This window comes from Nerophis lumbriciformis, linkage group LG12 (genome assembly GCF_033978685.3).
Source record: "Nerophis lumbriciformis linkage group LG12, RoL_Nlum_v2.1, whole genome shotgun sequence".
NCBI classification, from domain to species: domain Eukaryota; kingdom Metazoa; phylum Chordata; class Actinopteri; order Syngnathiformes; family Syngnathidae; genus Nerophis; species Nerophis lumbriciformis.
In genome coordinates, this window is record NC_084559.2 from 44,738,146 (window position 1) to 44,759,600 (window position 21,455).

Below are 21,455 nucleotides of genomic sequence, written 5' to 3' on the forward strand. Positions count from 1 at the left end.
CTGCTTACTTTCTGTTTTAACATGTTCTATCTACACTTCTGTCAAAGTGTAATAATCACTCATTCTTCTGTTGTTTGGATACTTTACATTAGTTTTGGATGATACCGCCAATTTGGGTATCGATCCGATACCAAGATGTTACAAGATCATACATTGGTCATATTCAAAGTCCTCATGTGTCCAGGGACGTATTTCCTGAGTTTATAAACATAATATACATTAAAAAAAAAAAAAAAAAAAGATTTTGTGATACTAAAAAATATCGATGTAATCATAGCAGTATCAAGTAGGTACGCTTCTGTACATGGTGTCATTACAGTAGATGTCATGTGTAGATCCACCCATGGCGTTTGTTTACATTGTGACGCCGGTGAGCTACGGTGTATAGTGAAGCATGTTTAGCTATTCCTCGTCTTCCAAGAACTTGCAAGAAACGTACTTTATTTGTCGCCATGGAGGCGAGGATTAGGGATTTAGAAGTAGCTAAACCACTGCCGACTGCAGATAGATGTTAGCCGCTAGCTAGCTAGCCGTGTCTTAAAGCACCTCTTCCTGAGGACGTTTCAGTTTTATAACTTCACCTTTATCTGCAGTTTTTAGGCCAAAATGCGTCCGTTCTCCCTTTTCTGTCTACACACTGTGTCTGCTTGTAAGTACTCCGTGATTGTGCGCTGCTGAACATGCTCCTCTGCTCGTAAACCAGGCAATGTCACGACGTGACGACACGGCGTCATGCCCGTTAAATAAAATTTAAAAAAAAATTGGGAACCCATCCATCCATCTATCCATTTTCTACAGGTCCCCTTTATTTAGAAAAGTATCAAAATACATTTTGGTACTGGTACCGGTACCAAACTGTTGGTATCGGGACAACTCTAATCTTGACTGATGATTGTCTGACATCACATTTGCGACATTAGTAACTTCAGGGACGGCGTGGCGCAGTGGGAGAGTGGCCGTGCGCAACCCGAGGGTCCCTGGTTCAATCCCCACCTAGTACCAACCTCGTCATGTCCGTTGTGTCCTGAGCAAGACACTTCACCCTTGCTCCTGATGGCTGCTGGTTAGCGCCTTGCATGGCAGCTCCCGCCATCAGTGTGTGAATGTGTGTGTGAATGGGTAAATGTGGAAGTAGTGTCAAAGCGCTTTGAGTACCTTGAAGGTAGAAAAGCGCTATACAAGTACAACCCATTTACTAAACAAGATCATCCCTATTATGTACACATGTAGAACTCTATCTGACATGTAATTGTTTTGGTATTTCTGAGGTAACGAGATGTGTTTCCCCCCTCAGGTGTACTTGGATATCAGTTTTGCCTTTGACCCAGAGGTCAAGCTCCCAATCATCATCATACCTTCTGCACTAACGTCCAGTATTCAGCCTGGTGATTTTGGGCCATCTCACAACAGCGACTTCCTCCCTCCTGCAGCCAGTGTGCCTTGTTATCCTGCCTCCCCAGCAGCCCGAGCATATTCAGCACCCCCGCCTTCTTACCCGGGTAATCCATTTACTCGCCCACCGGTCATGAATCCTAATCAGCCTGCTTCCATGGCATGGGGTTACAACACTCCAGGATCTTCTTCATACGGCCCTCCATATGTATCTTCATCATCGAGCGTTCTCCACCCTCCGCCGAATGCGTCGGCATTTCACGCACCTTCTCCAGCGTTTCATCCATGTCCACCCACCCAACTGACCCGCCAAAACCCGTCCGCACCACCAGTATTCGCCCCGGCCCCATCTGCTCCTGCGTACGAACCGCCTTCTTATTCGACGAGCACCAACTTCCTGTCTCATTCGGATGAACCTCCTCCGGCTTATTCGGTTATTTTCCCACCAGCTGCAAATGAAGAGGCCAAATAGCCAAGCAGTATTCACACTACCATCAAAAGGCTAAGTGATATGTTTGCATGTGATTGTTTTGATGTGCAACGTTTTTTTTAGGTTGTAAAATTGTCTTTGGCCAGTTGAGGATATTGGCAGCTTTAACAGTTACACGTCCTTAGTGGCCTTGTCGTGTTTATTCCTGCCTTACAATGTCCAAAGTATTCATGCGTTATGTTGTAGTTTAACAGCTATTATGGGGTCCAAACAGTGCCAACATTCTTGCGTGTAAAAAACACTCGCCCACCATAATGACCAACATTCAAATACAGTAGCGTAGTAGGCCTAAGTATTCATTAAAAACAAGGCAGAGGTTTTATCTAACAAGTGTATTTAATAGTTTTGGAAATTTTGAACAGTTACACTGTGTCTGAATATTTAATTAGGTGATTTTTTGATTCTGCTCTACACCACAAGTGTCAAACTTAAGGCTCGGAGGCCAGATCTGGCCCGCCACATGGTTTAATGTGGCCCTCAAGAGCTTTGAAATAAAATGCGTCAATAAATTGCTCTTACTTTTCTTACAAATCGTATTTGTTCTTTCCATTTTGACCCAAAAGAAAGTACATGTATTGCATACAAACTTTAATATTATCGAATAATGGAACAAATATAATTTAAAATTGTGTTAGTTAAAATAAAAAATTAGAATAATAAATATATGCTTGACTTATGATTTCAAAGCAAGTTACAGACCAAATTGTACAGTAAAAATGGCAATAGATTTTTACAGTGAAAAACTGGCATTCCAGTTGCCAGAATAAAAAAATAAAAAACCTATACTACCGTTTTTTTCATTTACATGTAATTATAATTATAATAATAATAATAATAAATACTAATAATTATTAATTAATTAATTAATCATTATTACTAACAGTACAAATAAATATAAAAGAATAATAAACATGGGCTTGACTTCCGATTTCAAAGCAAGTTATCCATCAAATTGGACATTCTAAAAATGGCAATAGATTTTACAGTAATAAAATGGCAACTCAGTTGCTAGAATTAAAAACAAATGTTTTTTAAAACTATAGTATCCTTTTTACCATCTACATGGATGATTGATTAAATGCTTGTTTGTATGTCCTAGGGTTGTACGGTATACCGGTACTAGTATAGTATCGCGGTACTAATGAATCAAAAGCGGTACTATACTCGGAGGTACCGGTTCCTGGGCATGACGGCGTGTTGTCACGTCGTGACATTGCTGGTTTTATGAACGGAGGAGCATGTTCAGCAGCGCACAATCACGGAGTACTTACAAGCAGACACAGTGTGTAAACAGAAAAGGGAGAATGGATGCATTTTGGCTTAAAAACTAAAGATAAAGGTGAAGTTATAACACTGAAACGCCCTCAGGAAGAGGTGCTTTAAGACATGGCTCGCGTAGTAGGCCTAAGTATTCATTACAAACAAGGCCATGGTTTTATTTCACAAGTGTATTTAATATTTTTGGCCACGGTAACACATTTTGAACAGTTACACTGTGTCTGAATATTTAATTAGGTGATTTTTTTGATTCTGCTCTACACCACAGGTGTCAAACTTAAGGCCCGGAGGCCAGATCTGGCCCGCCACATGGTTTAATGTGGCCCTCAAGAGCTTTGAAATAAAATGCGTCAATAAATTGCTCTTACTTTTCTTACAAATCGTATTTGTTCTTTCCATTTTGACCAAAAAAAAGTACATGTATTGCATACAAACTTTAATAGCAGCTAACATCCATCCACAGTCTGCAGTGTTTAGCTGCTTCTAAATCACTAATCCTCGCCTCCATGGCGACGGATAAAGTACATTTCTTACGAGTATCATCCCTGCAGGACGAGGAATAGCTAATTGAGAGTCACATCACAGTTATGGTTACCCTCACAGGGCCATTTTTAACAATGAATAATATATTGTTTTGTTTTTTACAGCATAAAACAAAATTTAATAAATGGAATGGAATGGAAAAACAATACCACTGTTTTTAGCGGTAAAATTCATGCAACAGAGTTGCCCGGTTCTTTTTAACCGTAAAATCTTGTTGTTTTAATGTTATTTTTTGTTAGTTTTTTTATGTTTTAGTGTCTTTATATGGAAAAAAAACAGCACCAAAGTTGATTTTACAGTAAAAAAAAAGTCAGTCGGCGGAATTTAACCGTAAAATTTAATTTTACAGTATACAATTTGCTTGGTAATTTGTTTTGAAATCCTAAGTCAAGCAGACATTTAAGTACAATATTTATCTTTATTTTTGCCCAAAAAATATTTTTGGAATAAATGATTATATTATATATTGTCATATATTGAATTTCAAAAGATATGCAAGTGCATGCAGTACATGATTTTTAATGTCAAAAGGGAAATAAATATACTTAGTAAGAAAAGATTAAACATTTTATTAACGCATATTATTTCTAGGCTTTCGCGGGCCACATAAAATATTGTGGCGGGCCAGATTTGGCCCCTGGGCCTTGAGTTTGACACCTGTGATCTACATATAATAATGTGCTGTAAAATCCATCCTAAATTTTGCGATTGGTCACTTTAAATGTCCACTCTGTCCTGTGACACATTATGTATACACATATAAATACCAAAAGAAACAGAGAAACACATCCCAAGTGCAAACAGTGTTCGTGGATTTCCGCTGGATGCGAAACGGCGGACTCTTTCCGTTTCCATTCAAGTCTTTTTGTCAGGCATGGTATTGACGTTACGCATTGCAACGCTAAATTAGTGTGGCTTTTCTGCAACGTGTTTTTAGCGGGCCAGGATTTTGGTACTGCTTTGACGCTCTAAGGCAGAGGTATCTAAAATGTTTCCACTGAGGGTCACACACTGAAAAATGAAAGGATGCGGGGGACATTTTGATATTTCTAACTTTTAAAACCAGTGTAATATGAACACTTTTTGAAAGAAAAGTCAGTTTTTTGTTATTAGTGTGGACATTTCAACTTTTTTTCTGTTCCATTACACCTGTTTGGTCTTTTATTTCACTGTTTTGTGGGGTTTTAATCCTTGTTTTTTTAACAATTGTATTTTTAAAATGTGCTGTGGGCCGTTTAAAAATAAGCTGTTGGCCGCAAATGACCCCCGGGCCACACTTTGGACACCCCTGTCGTGAGGCATCGTTTGCTGGAAATTATGACACAAGAAAATGAATAAAAGGAAAAAAATCTTAATGAAGTTGCATTAGAGATACGGTATTAATCAAAAATATTCACAATTTCAATGACAATAATTGTGAGAATTAATATGATTGGGACCGACCTAACTCTGTTAAAAAAAAACATTTTTAGTAGCACAATTTTATGTTAAAAACAATTATTTTTTTTGCCATTGACACAACTTAAGATACAGTTGCAGGTTTGGAAAAATATATTTTATTTTTACCAAACTGCTGTGCCTCCCCTGCAGCCTTCTGGTGTCTCCCTATGGTAAAGAAAAGTGTTATAATCTAAACCAGGGGTGTCCAAACTTTTTGACTTGGGGGCCACACTGGGCTAAATTATGTCAAGTAACTATGTATATATATATGGACTGCATGTAATGTAAGTATATATATGTATATATATATATATATATATATATATATATATATATATATATATATATATATATATATATATATATATATATATATATATATATACATTAGGTCAGGAAAAAACACAGAGGCTATATTAAAGTTAAAGTACCAATGATCTTCACACACACACTAGGTGTGGCGAAATTATTCTCTACATTTGACCTATCATCCCTACAAGCCTGTGAAACAGGCTTGTAGGTATGATTTAGCCTCTGTTTTTTCCTGATCTAATGTATATTCTGCTCTACCTCTGTATTGAGCACTGTATAACGGATAAACCAAAGAAACCTTGACATACATTATATATATATATATATATATATATATATATATATATATATATATATATATATATATATATATATATATATATATATATATATATATATATATATATATATAAGGACTGCATGTAAAGTGAGTGTATCTATATACTTATATGTAAACGTATATATATATCCTATAAATATATGTATACATATTATATTAGCATCATGGATATATAATTATTATAATTTGATATTAGGAGTATGTGAAAGTCTGACTTCTACCTTGTTTACTTCTGTGATGACCTTCTTAAAGTTTTCTAATCAATCAGAAATATCAAGCAACTAAAATGCGTCAAACATGGATAAGTGTGGAGTGTTTTGCATTTTTCCCATCATCAATCAATCAATCAATCAATGTTTATTTATATAGCCCTAAATCACAAGTGTCTCAAAGGGCTGCACAAGCCACAACGACATCCTCGGTATAGCCCACATAAGGGCAAGGAAAAACTCACCCCAGTGGGACGTCGATGTGAATGACTATGAGAAACCTTGGAGAGGACCGCATATGTGGGTAACCCCCCCCCCTCTAGGGAGACCGAATGCAATGGATGTCGAGTGGGTCTAACATAATATTGTGAGAGTCCAGTCCATAGTGGATCCAGCATAACAGTAAGAGTCCAGTCCACAGTGGGGTCAGCAGGAAACCATCCCGAGCGGAGACGGGTCAGCAGCGCAGAGATGTTCCCAACCGATATACAGGCGAGCGGTTCACCCCGGGTCCCGACCCCGGACAGCCAGCACCCCATCCATGGCCACCGGATCTGTGTGTCTCCCCTTCCACAAGGGATAGGGGGGAACAGAGGAGAAAAGAAAAGAAACGGCAGATCAACTGGTCTAAAAAAGGGGGGCTATTCAAAGGCTAGAGTATACAAATGAGTTTTGAGATGGGACTTAAATGTTTCTACTGAGGTAGCATCTCTAACTGTTACCGGGAGGGCATTCCATAGTGCTGGAGCCCGAATAGAAAACACTCTACAGCCCGCAGACTTTTTTTGGGCTCTGGGAATCACTAATAAGCCGGAGTTCTTTGAACGCAGATTTCTTGCCGGGACATATGGTACAATACAATCGGTAAGATAGGCTGGAGCTAGACCGTGTAGTATTTTATACGTAAGTAGTAAAACCTTAAAGTCGCATCTTAAGTGCACAGGAATACGTTGTAATTGTTTCAAATGGGTGTATTTTTTAAGTTTTTCCAACTTGTTTAAGTCGGGGTCCACTTAGATTGATTCATGATACAGATATATACTATCATATATACTATCATCATAATACAGTCATCACACAAGATCATCACATTGAATTATTTACATTATTTACAAACCGGGGTGTGGAGGGGTGGGGGGGGGGGGTTTGGTTGTTATTATCAGTCATCAACAATTGAGAACAGAGAAATATGGACAGCATGTAGTGAGCAGAGAGAGAGATCAGAAGGCATAAGAAAAAGTATCTGCATTTGATTGTTTACATTTGATTATTAACAATCCGGGGGAGGGTGTTAGTTTACGGTTGTAGCTGCCTGGAGGTGAACTTTTATTGCGGTTTTGAAGGAGGATAGAGATGCACTTTCTTTTATACCTGTTGGGAGCGCATTCCACATTGATGTGGCATAAAATGAGAATGAGTTAAGACCTTTGTTAGTTCGGAATCTGGGTTTAACGTGGTTAGTGGAGCTCCCCCTGGTGTTGTGGTTATGGCGGTCATTTACGTTAAGGAAGTAGTTTGACATGTACTTCGGTATCAGGGAGGTGAAGCGGATTTTATAGACTTTTATAGACACGGGCCAATTAGTAGTTTGGACACCCGTGATCTAAACAAATGGAACCAATATGCCTGTACACGTTGGGGATGGAATTTGTAGTCAAAATGTAACACAACTTCTTCAAGGTTTTTTTGCACACTTTCTTGTGTCATGTCCAGCTATCTTTTCATTCACCACACGACTAAGAAAACACTTTTATATGAAACATAAGCATATAGCATTTATACAACAATTACTATAAAATCAACATAGCATTTGTATTACTATTTTACACAACAGTGTTATTGTATTTATTTTGTGAACTTTGCTCTGTTGCCACATGTTTGTGTCATTGGACTATAAAATCTAACGTGCTGCTGTTTTTACAGTGATGTATTTTACTGTGATATATTTGTGTAAATGTCCAAATTAATTTACTTCTACTCATTATTACTGTCCCCTCCAAACTAGTTTCTCGTTTGTGTGCAGTATGATAAGACATGGTGCTGCTGGCAAATTATTTGAAATGATATTACAGACGTACATGTATTAAATAATCATACACATGTATTAACACAAATTAAATATTCACTGATATAACACACACCAACAACCTCAGATTAGAAGACAAATATTCTCACAAATAAACTGTTATTGTCAACAGAAGTAGTAAAAAGAGTACCTATGAAGCAAAAATGTTTTTGCAGTGGTACTTGGTGTAAAGGCTTTGCTGCTGGACATTACAATAGGTACTTTTTTTTTCGATATAATTAAATTCCGGGCAAAGCAATAATTTTATTGTGCTTCACCATTTGGTGTGGATTATATAGAGAAACTATTAGTGTTCCTATATAACTACATGTGTGAGTCAAAATAACAAACAGCACTGTTGTTTTGCTGCAAATGTACTATTTATTTGTCAATAAACAACTGGAGACATTCAAAAATAATTAATGAGGATAATAATTACTCAAATAATTGTTGAAATTTTACGTAATGAAATGCACCTTTCCATTAAATATATTCTAAACACATTTGTGTATTCCAATCATAATTTATTAATGACACATTTTTTCCACACATTTATGTATTTAATTCAAATTATAACTGATCAAATAATGATACAATGTGTGTATTTAATTCCAATTATAGTTAGTGACACATTAAATAACACATGTTTGTATTTAATTCACATTATCATTAAATATTTAATGAAACGTTTAGGTACATTTTTGCATTTAGTTTCATTTATAATTTCTAACACATTTAATAACGCATTCATGTATTTAATTAAAATTATGGTTGAGCAAATAATGAAACTAAGTACATTTGTGTATTTATTACAAATTATAATTAAATTATAATGACACATTTAATAACACATGTATTTATTTAATTGAAATAATAATACATTTAGGTACATTTGTGTATTTAATTCCAATTATAGTTCATTAATGACACATTTATGTATTTAATTTATCCATCCATCCATTTTCGACCGCTTGTCCTTTTCAGGGTCACGGGGGTGCTTAAATCAAATTATAATTAATTAAATTATGACATATTTAGGTACATTTGTGTATTTAATTCAAATTATAGTTAAATAATGACACATTTAATAACACATGTATGTAATTAATTGAAATTATAGTTAAATAATGACATATTTCGGTACATTTGTGTATTTCATTCCAACTATAATTAAATAATGACACATTTGTGTAATAATTCAAATTATAATCAATTAAATAATGTTGCATAAGTATTTAAATATGTATTTATTTAATTATAGTTGTCCCACTTGACACTCCATGCAGTAAATATGTGATTTGTGACCATTAAAAAAACATTACCACAGAATAGTATTTTATTGTAATTATCCCAGGTCTTGCAACACATTATGTAAGAGGGCGTTGTCTATAATGTCAACAGAAGCTCAGGCGACTACAATATACATACTCGTCACACCAGGTGCAGGGTGCATACATTTATGACTCAACCTATCAGCTCCACTGCGAAACAGGAAGGCATTTTCTACCTGTACAGGTGACTCTTTTTCACCTTTGAGCTATAATTCCTCATTTCCCCGAGCACTGCTGAAATGTCTCCAATCAAAGATCTGGCGCTCATTTACGAGGCTCCCAACAGAGCAGGCTTCTTTTCCAGCGGGGACACCGTCACCGGATGCGTTTCTTTCACTTTGACCAAAGACACCAAAGTGAAGAGCTTCAAGGTGAAGGTCAATGGAGAAGCGCACGTGCACTGGAGAGAAACTGTTGGCAACGATAGACGATCCTATACCTCGCACAGGAAATACTTCAAGGACAAGAAATATTTTGTTGAAAAGAATGATAAAGGTAAGTCTAAAATAGTAGTTTTGGCATTTAGATTATGTGTCATGTTTTTTTACCTACTTGTTAATATTTCTTTCTTTCAGACATGTTTAACAAGATAGCTCATGTTCCTTGCTCATATTTAATCCTTCCTCTTCTTCATGTCTTTTACTGATAGGCCATTCACACCAGAACTTGACCTCTGTGAAGTCGTTACAAACTAAAAAAATAACACTGCATTAATTTGTGCTTTAAAATGTTTGTCTTACTCTTGTAGTTGTCATGTTATGGATGTGTTATTATTCATAACCAGCCCCCCAACTTGTCTCTGCTTATTTGTGCTACATTTGTGCTGGTTGGTGCTGCAATGTATTTATTTTTTTGTCTAACTATTATAGTTTTTGTTATTTTTCATAAACAACCCCCCCCCCCCCCCCCCACCCCCCCAACTTGTCAAAATCCCTCCAAGCTTGTCTCCATTCGTTTGTGCTACATTTGTGCTAGTTTGTGCTGCAAAACATGTTTGTCTTACTCTTACAGTGGTCATGTTATGGATGTGTTATTATTCATAACCAGTCCCCCCCAACTTGTCCCTGCTTATTTGTGCTACGTTTGTGCTGGTTGGTGCTGCAATTTATTTATTTTTTTGTCCAGCTATTTTAGTTTTTGTGTTACTGATGTGTTATTTTTTTATAAACAACCGCCCCAACTTGTCCAAATCCCCCCAAGCTTGTCTCCATTCGTTTGTGCTACATTTGTGCTAGTTTGGGCTGCAAAACATGTTTGTCTTACTCTTGCAGTTGTCATGTTATGGATGTGTTATTATTCATAACCGGACCCCAACTTGTCCCTGCTTATTTGTGCTACATTTGTGCTGGGTGGTGCTGCAATTTTTTTTTTTGTCTAGCTATTTTAGTTTTTGTGTTACTGATGTGTTATTTTTCATAAACAACCGCCCCAACTTGTCAAAATCCCCCCAAGTCTGTCTCCATTCGTTTGTGCTATATTTGTGCTAGTTTGTGCTGCAAAACATGTTTGTCTTACTCTTACAATTGTCATGTTATGGATGTGTTATTATTCATAACCAGCCCCCCAACTTGTCCCTGCTTATTTGTGCTACATTTGTGCTGGTTGGTGCTGCAATGTATTTATTTTTTTGTCTAACTATTATAGTTTTTGTTATTTTTCATAAACAACCCCCACCCCCCCCACCCCCCCAACTTGTCAAAATCCCTCCAAGCTTGTCTCCATTCGTTTGTGCTACATTTGTGCTAGTTTGTGCTGCAAAACATGTTTGTCTTACTCTTACAGTGGTCATGTTATGGATGTGTTATTATTCATAACCAGTCCCCCCCCAACTTGTCCCTGCTTATTTGTGCTACGTTTGTGCTGGTTGGTGCTGCAATTTATTTATTTTTTTGTCCAGCTATTTTAGTTTTTGTGTTACTGATGTGTTATTTTTTTATAAACAACCGCCCCAACTTGTCCAAATCCCCCCAAGCTTGTCTCCATTCGTTTGTGCTACATTTGTGCTAGTTTGGGCTGCAAAACATGTTTGTCTTACTCTTGCAGTTGTCATGTTATGGATGTGTTATTATTCATAACCAGCCCCCCAACTTGTCCCTGCTTATTTGTGCTACATTTGTGCTGGGTGGTGCTGCAATTTTTTTTTTTTGTCTAGCTATTTTAGTTTTTGTGTTACTGATGTGTTATTTTTCATAAACAACCGCCCCAACTTGTCAAAATCCCCCCAAGTCTGTCTCCATTCGTTTGTGCTATATTTGTGCTAGTTTGTGCTGCAAAACATGTTTGTCTTACTCTTACAATTGTCATGTTATGGATGTGTTATTATTCATAACCAGCCCCCCAACTTGTCCCTGCTTATTTGTGCTACATTTGTGCTAGTTTGGGCTGCAAAACATGTTTGTCTTACTCTTGCAGTTGTCATGTTATGGATGTGTTATTATTCATAACCAGCCCCTCAACTTGTCCCTGCTTATTTGTGCTACATTTGTGCTGGTTGGTGCTGCAATTTATTTATTTTTTTGTCCAGCTATTTTAGTTTTTGTGTTACTGATGTGTTATTTTTTATAAACAACCGCCCCAACTTGTCCAAATCCCCCCAAGCTTGTCTCCATTCGTTTGTGCTACATTTGTGCTAGTTTGTGCTGCAAAACATCTTTGTCTTACTCTTACAGTTGTCATGTTATGGATGTGTTATTATTCATAACCAGCCCCCCAACTTGTCCCTGCTTATTTGTGCTACATTTGTGCTAGTTTGGGCTGCAAAACATGTCTGTCTTACTCTTGCAGTTGTCATGTTATGGATGTGTTATTATTCATAACCAGCCCCCCAACTTGTCCCTGCTTATTTGTGCTACATTTGTGCTAGTTTGGGCTGCAAATCATGTTTGTCTTACTCTTGCAGTTGTCATGTTATGGATGTGTTATTATTCATAACCAGCCCCCCAACTTGTCCCTGCTTATTTGTGCTACATTTGTGCTGGGTGGTGCTGCAATTTTTTTTTTTGTCTAGCTATTTTAGTTTTTGTGTTACTGATGTGTTATTTTTCATAAACAACCGCCCCAACTTGTCAAAATCCCCCCAAGTCTGTCTCCATTCGTTTGTGCTATATTTGTGCTAGTTTGTGCTGCAAAACATGTTTGTCTTACTCTTACAATTGTCATGTTATGGATGTGTTATTATTCATAACCAGCCCCCCAACTTGTCCCTGCTTATTTGTGCTACATTTGTGCTGGTTGGTGCTGCAATTTTTTTTTTGTCTAGCTATTTTAGTTTTTGTGTTACTGATGTGTTATTTTTCATAAACAACCGCCCCAACTTGTCAAAATCCCCCCAAGTCTGTCTCCATTCGTTTGTGCTATATTTGTGCTAGTTTGTGCTGCAAAACATGTTTGTCTTACTCTTACCATTGTCATGTTATGGATGTGTTATTTTTCATAACCATCCCCCCAACTTGTCCCTGGTTATTTGTGCTACATTTGTGCTAGTTTGTGCTGCAAAACATGTTTGTCTTACTCTTACAATTGTCATGTTATGGATGTGTTATTATTCATAACCAGCCCCCCAACTTGTCCCTGCTTATTTGTGCTACATTTGTGCTGGTTGGTGCTGCAATTTATTTATTTTTTTGTCTAGCTATTTTAGTTTTTGTGTTACTGATGTGTTATTTTTCATAAACAACCGCCCCAACTTGTCAAAATCCCCCCAAGTCTGTCTCCATTCGTTTGTGCTATATTTGTGCTAGTTTGTGCTGCAAAACATGTTTGTCTTACTCTTACCGTTGTCATGTTATGGATGTGTTATTTTTCATAACCATCCCCCCAACTTGTCCCTGGTTATTTGTGCTACATTTGTGCTAGTTTGTGCTGCAAAACATGTTTGTCTTACTCTTACAGTGGTCATGTTATGGATGTGTTATTATTCATAACCAGTCCCCCCCAACTTGTCCCTGCTTATTTGTGCTACATTTGTGCTGGTTGGTGCTGCAATTTATTTATTTTTTTGTCCAGCTATTTTAGTTTTTGTGTTACTGATGTGTTATTTTTTATAAACAACCGCCCCAACTTGTCCAAATCCCCCCAAGCTTGTCTCCATTCGTTTGTGCTACATTTGTGCTAGTTTGTGCTGCAAAACATCTTTGTCTTACTCTTACAGTTGTCATGTTATGGATGTGTTATTATTCATAACCAGCCCCCCAACTTGTCCCTGCTTATTTGTGCTACATTTGTGCTAGTTTGGGCTGCAAAACATGTTTGTCTTACTCTTGCAGTTGTCATGTTATGGATGTGTTATTATTCATAACCAGCCCCCCAACTTGTCCCTGCTTATTTGTGCTACATTTGTGCTGGGTGGTGCTGCAATTTTTTTTTTTGTCTAGCTATTTTAGTTTTTGTGTTACTGATGTGTTATTTTTTTATAAACAACCGCCCCAACTTGTCCAAATCCCCCCAAGCTTGTCTCCATTCGTTTGTGCTACATTTGTGCTAGTTTGTGCTGCAAAACATGTTTGTCTTACTCTTACAGTGGTCATGTTATGGATGTGTTATTATTCATAACCAGCCCCTCAACTTGTCCCTGCTTATTTGTGCTACATTTGTGCTGGTTGGTGCTGCAATGTATTTATTTTTTTGTCTAGCTATTTTAGTTTTTGTGTTACTGATGTGTTATTTTTCATAAACAACCGCCCCAACTTGTCAAAATCCCCCCCAAGTCTGTCTCCATTCGTTTGTGCTACATTTGTGCTAGTTTGTGCTGCAAAACATCTTTGTCTTACTCTTACAGTTGTCATGTTATGGATGTGTTATTATTCATAACCAGCCCCCCAACTTGTCCCTGCTTATTTGTGCTACATTTGTGCTAGTTTGGGCTGCAAAACATGTTTGTCTTACTCTTGCAGTTGTCATGTTATGGATGTGTTATTATTCATAACCAGCCCCCCAACTTGTCCCTGCTTATTTGTGCTACATTTGTGCTGGGTGGTGCTGCAATTTTTTTTTTTGTCTAGCTATTTTAGTTTTTGTGTTACTGATGTGTTATTTTTTTATAAACAACCGCCCCAACTTGTCCAAATCCCCCCAAGCTTGTCTCCATTCGTTTGTGCTACATTTGTGCTAGTTTGTGCTGCAAAACATGTTTGTCTTACTCTTACAGTGGTCATGTTATGGATGTGTTATTATTCATAACCAGCCCCTCAACTTGTCCCTGCTTATTTGTGCTACATTTGTGCTGGTTGGTGCTGCAATGTATTTATTTTTTTGTCTAGCTATTTTAGTTTTTGTGTTACTGATGTGTTATTTTTCATAAACAACCGCCCCAACTTGTCAAAATCCCCCCCAAGTCTGTCTCCATTCGTTTGTGCTACATTTGTGCTAGTTTGTGCTGCAAAACATCTTTGTCTTACTCTTACAGTTGTCATGTTATGGATGTGTTATTATTCATAACCAGCCCCCCAACTTGTCCCTGCTTATTTGTGCTACATTTGTGCTAGTTTGGGCTGCAAAACATGTTTGTCTTACTCTTGCAGTTGTCATGTTATGGATGTGTTATTATTCATAACCAGCCCCCCAACTTGTCCCTGCTTATTTGTGCTACATTTGTGCTGGGTGGTGCTGCAATTTTTTTTTTTGTCTAGCTATTTTAGTTTTTGTGTTACTGATGTGTTATTTTTCATAAACAACCGCCCCAACTTGTCAAAATCCCCCCAAGTCTGTCTCCATTCGTTTGTGCTATATTTGTGCTAGTTTGTGCTGCAAAACATGTTTGTCTTACTCTTACAATTGTCATGTTATGGATGTGTTATTATTCATAACCAGTCCCCCCAACTTGTCCCTGCTTATTTGTGCTACATTTGTGCTGGTTGGTGCTGCAATGTATTTATTTTTTTGTCTAACTATTATAGTTTTTGTTATTTTTCATAAACACCCCCCCCCCCCCACCCCCCCAACTTGTCAAAATCCCTCCAAGCTTGTCTCCATTCGTTTGTGCTACATTTGTGCTAGTTTGTGCTGCAAAACATGTTTGTCTTACTCTTACAGTGGTCATGTTATGGATGTGTTATTATTCATAACCAGTCCCCCCCCAACTTGTCCCTGCTTATTTGTGCTACGTTTGTGCTGGTTGGTGCTGCAATTTATTTATTTTTTTGTCCAGCTATTTTAGTTTTTGTGTTACTGATGTGTTATTTTTTTTATAAACAACCGCCCCAACTTGTCCAAATCCCCCCAAGCTTGTCTCCATTCGTTTGTGCTACATTTGTGCTAGTTTGTGCTGCAAAACATGTTTGTCTTACTCTTGCAGTTGTCATGTTATGGATGTGTTATTATTCATAACCAGCCCCCCAACTTGTCCCTGCTTATTTGTGCTACATTTGTGCTGGGTGGTGCTGCAATTTTTTTTTTTGTCTAGCTATTTTAGTTTTTGTGTTACTGATGTGTTATTTTTCATAAACAACCGCCCCAACTTGTCAAAATCCCCCCAAGTCTGTCTCCATTCGTTTGTGCTATATTTGTGCTAGTTTGTGCTGCAAAACATGTTTGTCTTACTCTTACAATTGTCATGTTATGGATGTGTTATTATTCATAACCAGCCCCCCAACTTGTCCCTGCTTATTTGTGCTACATTTGTGCTGGTTGGTGCTGCAATTTTTTTTTTGTCTAGCTATTTTAGTTTTTGTGTTACTGATGTGTTATTTTTCATAAACAACCGCCCCAACTTGTCAAAATCCCCCCAAGTCTGTCTCCATTCGTTTGTGCTATATTTGTGCTAGTTTGTGCTGCAAAACATGTTTGTCTTACTCTTACCGTTGTCATGTTATGGATGTGTTATTTTTCATAACCATCCCCCCAACTTGTCCCTGGTTATTTGTGCTACATTTGTGCTAGTTTGTGCTGCAAAACATGTTTGTCTTACTCTTACAATTGTCATGTTATGGATGTGTTATTATTCATAACCAGCCCCTCAACTTGTCCCTGCTTATTTGTGCTACATTTGTGCTAGTTTGTGCTGCAAAACATGTTTGTCTTACTCTTACAATTGTCATGTTATGGATGTGTTATTATTCATAACCAGCCCCTCAACTTGTCCCTGCTTATTTGTGCTACATTTGTGCTAGTTTGTGCTGCAAAACATGTTTGTCTTACTCTTACCGTTGTCATGTTATGGATGTGTTATTTTTCATAACCATCCCCCCAACTTGTCCCTGCTTATTTGTGCTACATTTGTGCTAGTTTGTGCTGCAAAACATGTTTGTCTTACTCTTACAATTGTCATGTTATGGATGTGTTATTATTCATAACCAGCCCCTCAACTTGTCCCTGCTTATTTGTGCTACATTTGTGCTGGTTGGTGCTGCAATTTTTTTTTTTTTTTGTCTAGCTATTTTAGTTTTTGTGTTACTGATGTGTTATTTTTCATAAACAACCGCCCCAACTTGTCAAAATCCCCCCAAGTCTGTCTCCATTCGTTTGTGCTACATTTGTGCTAGTTTGTGCTGCAAAACATGTTTGTCTTACTCTTACAATTGTCATGTTATGGATGTGTTGTTATTCATAACCAGCTCCTCAACTTGTCCCTGCTTATTTGTGCTACATTTGTGCTAGTTTGGGCTGCAAAACATGTTTGTCTTACTCTTGCAGTTGTCATGTTATGGATGTGTTATTATTCATAACCAGCCCCCCAACTTGTCCCTGCTTATTTGTGCTACATTTGTGCTAGTTTGGGCTGCAAAACATGTTTGTCTTACTCTTGCAGTTGTCATGTTATGGATGTGTTATTATTCATAACCAGCCCCCCAACTTGTCCCTGCTTATTTGTGCTACATTTGTGCTGGTTGGTGCTGCAATGTATTTATTTTTTTGTCTAGCTATTTTAGTTTTTGTGTTACTGATGTGTTATTTTTCATAAACAACCGCCCCAACTTGTCAAAATCCCCCCAAGTCTGTCTCCATTCGTTTGTGCCATATTTGTGCTAGTTTGTGCTGCAAAACATGTTTGTCTTGCTCTTACCGTTGTCATGTTATGGATGTGTTATTTTTCATAACCATCCCCCCAACTTGTCCCTGGTTATTTGTGCTACATTTGTGCTAGTTTGTGCTGCAAAACATGTTTTTCTTACTCTTACAATTGTCATGTTATGGATGTGTTATTATTCATAACCAGCCCCCCAACTTGTCCCTGCTTATTTGTGCTACATTTGTGCTGGTTGGTGCTGCAATTTATTTATTTTTTTGTCTAGCTATTTTAGTTTTTGTGTTACTGATGTGTTATTTTTCATAAACAACCGCCCCAACTTGTCCAAATCCTCCCAAGCCTGTCTCCATTCATTTGTGCTGGTTTGTGCTGCAAAAATTGTTTGTCTAATGACAATATTATAATGTTGATGTTATTGATGTGTTATAATCCCCCCCCCCCCCCCAAACTTGTGAAAATCCCCCCAAGCTTGCCTCCATTCGTTTGTGCTACATTTGTGCTGCAAAACATGTTTGTCTTACTTTTATAGTTGTCATGTTATGGATGTGTTATTATTCATAACCAGCCCCCGCAACTTGTTCTGCTTATTGTCCCTGTCCGCAAGAAAGCACGGATCACAGGACTTAATGACTACAGGCCGATTGCACTGACGTCTGTGGTCATGAAGTCGTTTGAGCGCTTGGTCCTGTCCCACCTCAAAGACATCACCGCCCCCCTCCTGGACCCATTGCAGTTCGCCTACAGAGCCAACAGGTATGTGGATGATGCAGTGAACCTGACCCTCCACTTCATCCTGGAGCATCTGGACTCCCCAGGAACCTATGCTAGGATCCTGTTTGTGGACTTCAGCTCTGCCTTCAACACCATCCTCCCTGGACTGTTACGAGACAAGCTCTACCAGCTCAGCGTGCCCGACTCCCTCTGCAGTTGGATCAATGACTTCCTGACAGACCGAAGACAGCACGTGCGGCTTGGGAATATTGTCTCGGACAGTCGAACCACGAACACTGGTACTCCTCAGGGCTGTGTACTCTCCCCCTGGCTCTTCTCCCTGTACACAAACTGCTGCACCTCAAGTCACCAGTCCGTAAAACTGATCAAGTTTGCGGACAACACTACCCTCATCGGGCTCATCTCGGATGGCGATGAGTCCGCCTACAGGAGAGAGGTGGACCGGCTGGCGTACTGGTGCAACCTCAACAACCTGGAGCTGAACGCCCAGAAAACAGTGGAGATGATCATGGACTTCAGGAAAGTCACAGCCCCACCATCCCCACTCACCCTGATTGACTCTTCACCCCCGTCTCCATTGTGGACTCCTTCCGTTTTTTGGGCACCACCATCACTCAAGACCTCAAGTGGGAGCTGACCATCAGCTCCCTCATCAAGATGGCCCAGCAGAGGATGTACTTCCTGCGGCAGCTGAGGAAACTTAAGGTGCCGACCGAGATGCTGGTGCAGTTTTACTCAGCCATCATCGAGTCCATTCTCACCTCCTCCATCACCGTGTGGTTCCCAGGCGCAACAGTCCAGGATAAGCATCGCCTGCAGCGCATGGTACGTGCTGCTGAGAAGGTGATTGGCTGCAAGCTCCCTTCCCTCCAGGACTTGTTCTCCTCCAGGACCAGGAGGCGTGTGGGTCGGATCACAGCTGACTCTTCTCACCCTGGACACAAACTATTCTCCCCTCTCCCCTCAGGCAGGAGACTACGGTCCATCCAGACCCACACCTTCCGCCACCTGAACAGTTTTTTCCCCTCGGCCATCAGGCACATGAACAATAACTCCTAACAGTCGCTCCCTAGAAATCCTTCTAAGTCTATAACAAGATCTGATAGCTCAGTTACAGCTCTTGATATTACCAAATCTGTGTTTTATGTTGCATGATTGCACCAAGAAAAATTCCTAGTTTGTGAACCCGTTCTCAAACAATGGCAATAAAACGATTCTGATTCTGATTCTGATTCTGATTTGTGCTACATTTGTGCTGGTTGGTGCTGCAATTTTTTTATTATTATTTATATTATAGTTTTTGTGTTACTGATGTGTTATTTTTTCATAAATAACTGCCCCAACTTGTCAAAATCCCCCCAAGTCTGTCTCCATTCGTTTGTGCTGGTTTATTGTGCTGCAAAAAATGTTTGTCTAACGACAATATTACACTTTTGATGTTATTGATGTGTTATAATTCATAACCAGCCCTCCACTCCTCCCCCCAACTTGTCAAAATCCTCCCAAGCTTGTCTCCATTTGTATGTGCTACATTTGTGCTAGTTTGTGCTGCAAAACATGTTTGTCTTACTCTTATAGTTGTCATGTTATGGATGTGTTATTATTCATAACCAGCCCCCGCAACGTGTCTCTGCTTATTTGTGCTACATTTGTGCTGGTTGGTGCTGCATTTTTGTTATTTTTTGTGTCTAGCTCAGGCCCCAAACTTTTTGACTCAGGGGCCGTATTGGGTTAAAAAAGATTGGCCGGGGGCCGGGCTGTATATATATTCCGAGCGTGAAGATGTCATGTTATCGATGGGAAAATGCATTTTTAGACAAAATGATTAGACGCTGAGAGTAACAAGCGGTAGAAAATGGATTAGAAAGGACATATTTAAAAAAAAATAATAATACAAAAAAATTATTATTATTATTTTTTTTTAACTTGGGACTTCCCGCTGGCCGGACTTTGGACCCTGGCGGGCCGGAGTTTGGGGACCCCTGGTCTACCTATTATAGTTTTTGTGTTACTGACGTGTTATTTTTCATAAACAACCCCCCCAACTTGTCAAAATCCCCCACAAGCTTGTCTTACTCTTATAGTTGTCATGTTATGGATGTGTTATTATTCATCATAACCAGCCCTCCCAACTTGTCCCTGCTTATTTGTGCTACATTTGTGCTGGTTGGTGCTGCATCGTTAAATGTTTTAACCGTTTGACAGCCATAAATATTTTACATATTTAGAGGCACTGCCTGTCCCCCATACATGCCTAACCCCTAATAAACACCTAGTATTCTCTGCAGTTGAGTAAATAAACTTTTTTTTATTATTGTTCTTTTTGCAGGCACAGAAATTTCCAAAGGTGATCATTCCTATAAATTCACGCTTAAAATCCCAGAGGGGTGAGTAGTCAGTTTGTCTCTGTTGTTTTGATTTGTGCAAATGTTCACATTTTCCAAACTCCTCTGCACCTCCAGGGACTGGCCATCAGCCTTCAGTGGGTACAGCGGAAAGATTGTTTACACCCTCGAAGCGCGGATCTCCCGCAGCTGGCATATGCCTACATATGTGCAAAAAGAACTAAAATTTGCTGCTAAGTACTTTCCACAGCCTGACCAAACCATGGTAATACCACATCTGTTTGTGTCGAGATTCTACTTAGGGATGCACGATAGTTATCGGACCGATATTAAGGGTAATGACGTCACACAGACAAATCCGATGGCATCAAAAAATAACTCAGAGTACTGTTTAAAACAGTGGTGTCAAAGTCGTTTTCACTGAGGGCCACATCGCAGTTACGTTTGGCCCCAGAGGGCCGCTTCTCACAGTGAATACTATTATTACACAATTTGTTTATGTATTTTATTTGTAGATTTTTTTTAAACTAAAATGGGGAAAAAAATGGTAAGTTGCAATAATTTCACCTCAAAATTTAGTGTATATTACTGTAAATGGAAAAACAGTACTGCTGTTTTTATGGTAAAAAAAAAAAAAAAAAAAAAAGGCAGCTCAGTTGCCAGAATTTTACTGTAAAATTTACATTTGTTTTCTTACTGTAAATTAAAAAAAAAAAATGCAATTATACAGAAAAAAAATGTTGGCACCTGAACTGCCATTTTTTTTATTTAATTTTTTTTAATTTTTTTTACTGCAAATCCACAACTACTGTAAATGCCAAAACTGCACCAGTTTATTACAGTAAAAATAAGTACTTTTTTTTCATTTAGAGAAAAATGCTGTAAAAAAGACAGTAAATTTCACAATTTTACCATGAAATCTATTGCTACTTTTACATTGCACAATTTGATGGATAACTTGCTTTGAAATCATTATTATTATTAGTATGTATTTCTCTTTAAAAACTGGTTTGAA

The 21,455-nt window shown here is 38.3% G+C and overlaps 2 protein-coding genes across 2 annotated transcripts in view; both read left to right on the forward strand.

Moving 5' to 3' along the window:
• The window catches only part of LOC133623383 (arrestin domain-containing protein 3-like), an 18,622-nt gene extending 12,847 nt beyond the window's left edge, over positions 1-5,775 (forward strand). The window contains exon 6 of the mRNA XM_061986640.1: positions 1,295-5,775. Within this exon, the coding sequence (XP_061842624.1) occupies positions 1,295-1,864 (570 nt within the window). The 3' untranslated portion in view covers positions 1,865-5,775. The remainder of the gene's footprint in view (positions 1-1,294) is intronic.
• A 3,864-nt stretch (positions 5,776-9,639) lies between these two features.
• Positions 9,640-21,455, forward strand: part of LOC133622960 (arrestin domain-containing protein 3-like) — a 28,882-nt gene continuing 17,066 nt past the window's right edge. The window contains exons 1-3 of the mRNA XM_061985819.1: positions 9,640-9,895; positions 20,425-20,482; positions 20,558-20,705. Of these exons, the coding sequence (XP_061841803.1) occupies positions 9,640-9,895; positions 20,425-20,482; positions 20,558-20,705 (462 nt within the window). The remainder of the gene's footprint in view (positions 9,896-20,424; positions 20,483-20,557; positions 20,706-21,455) is intronic.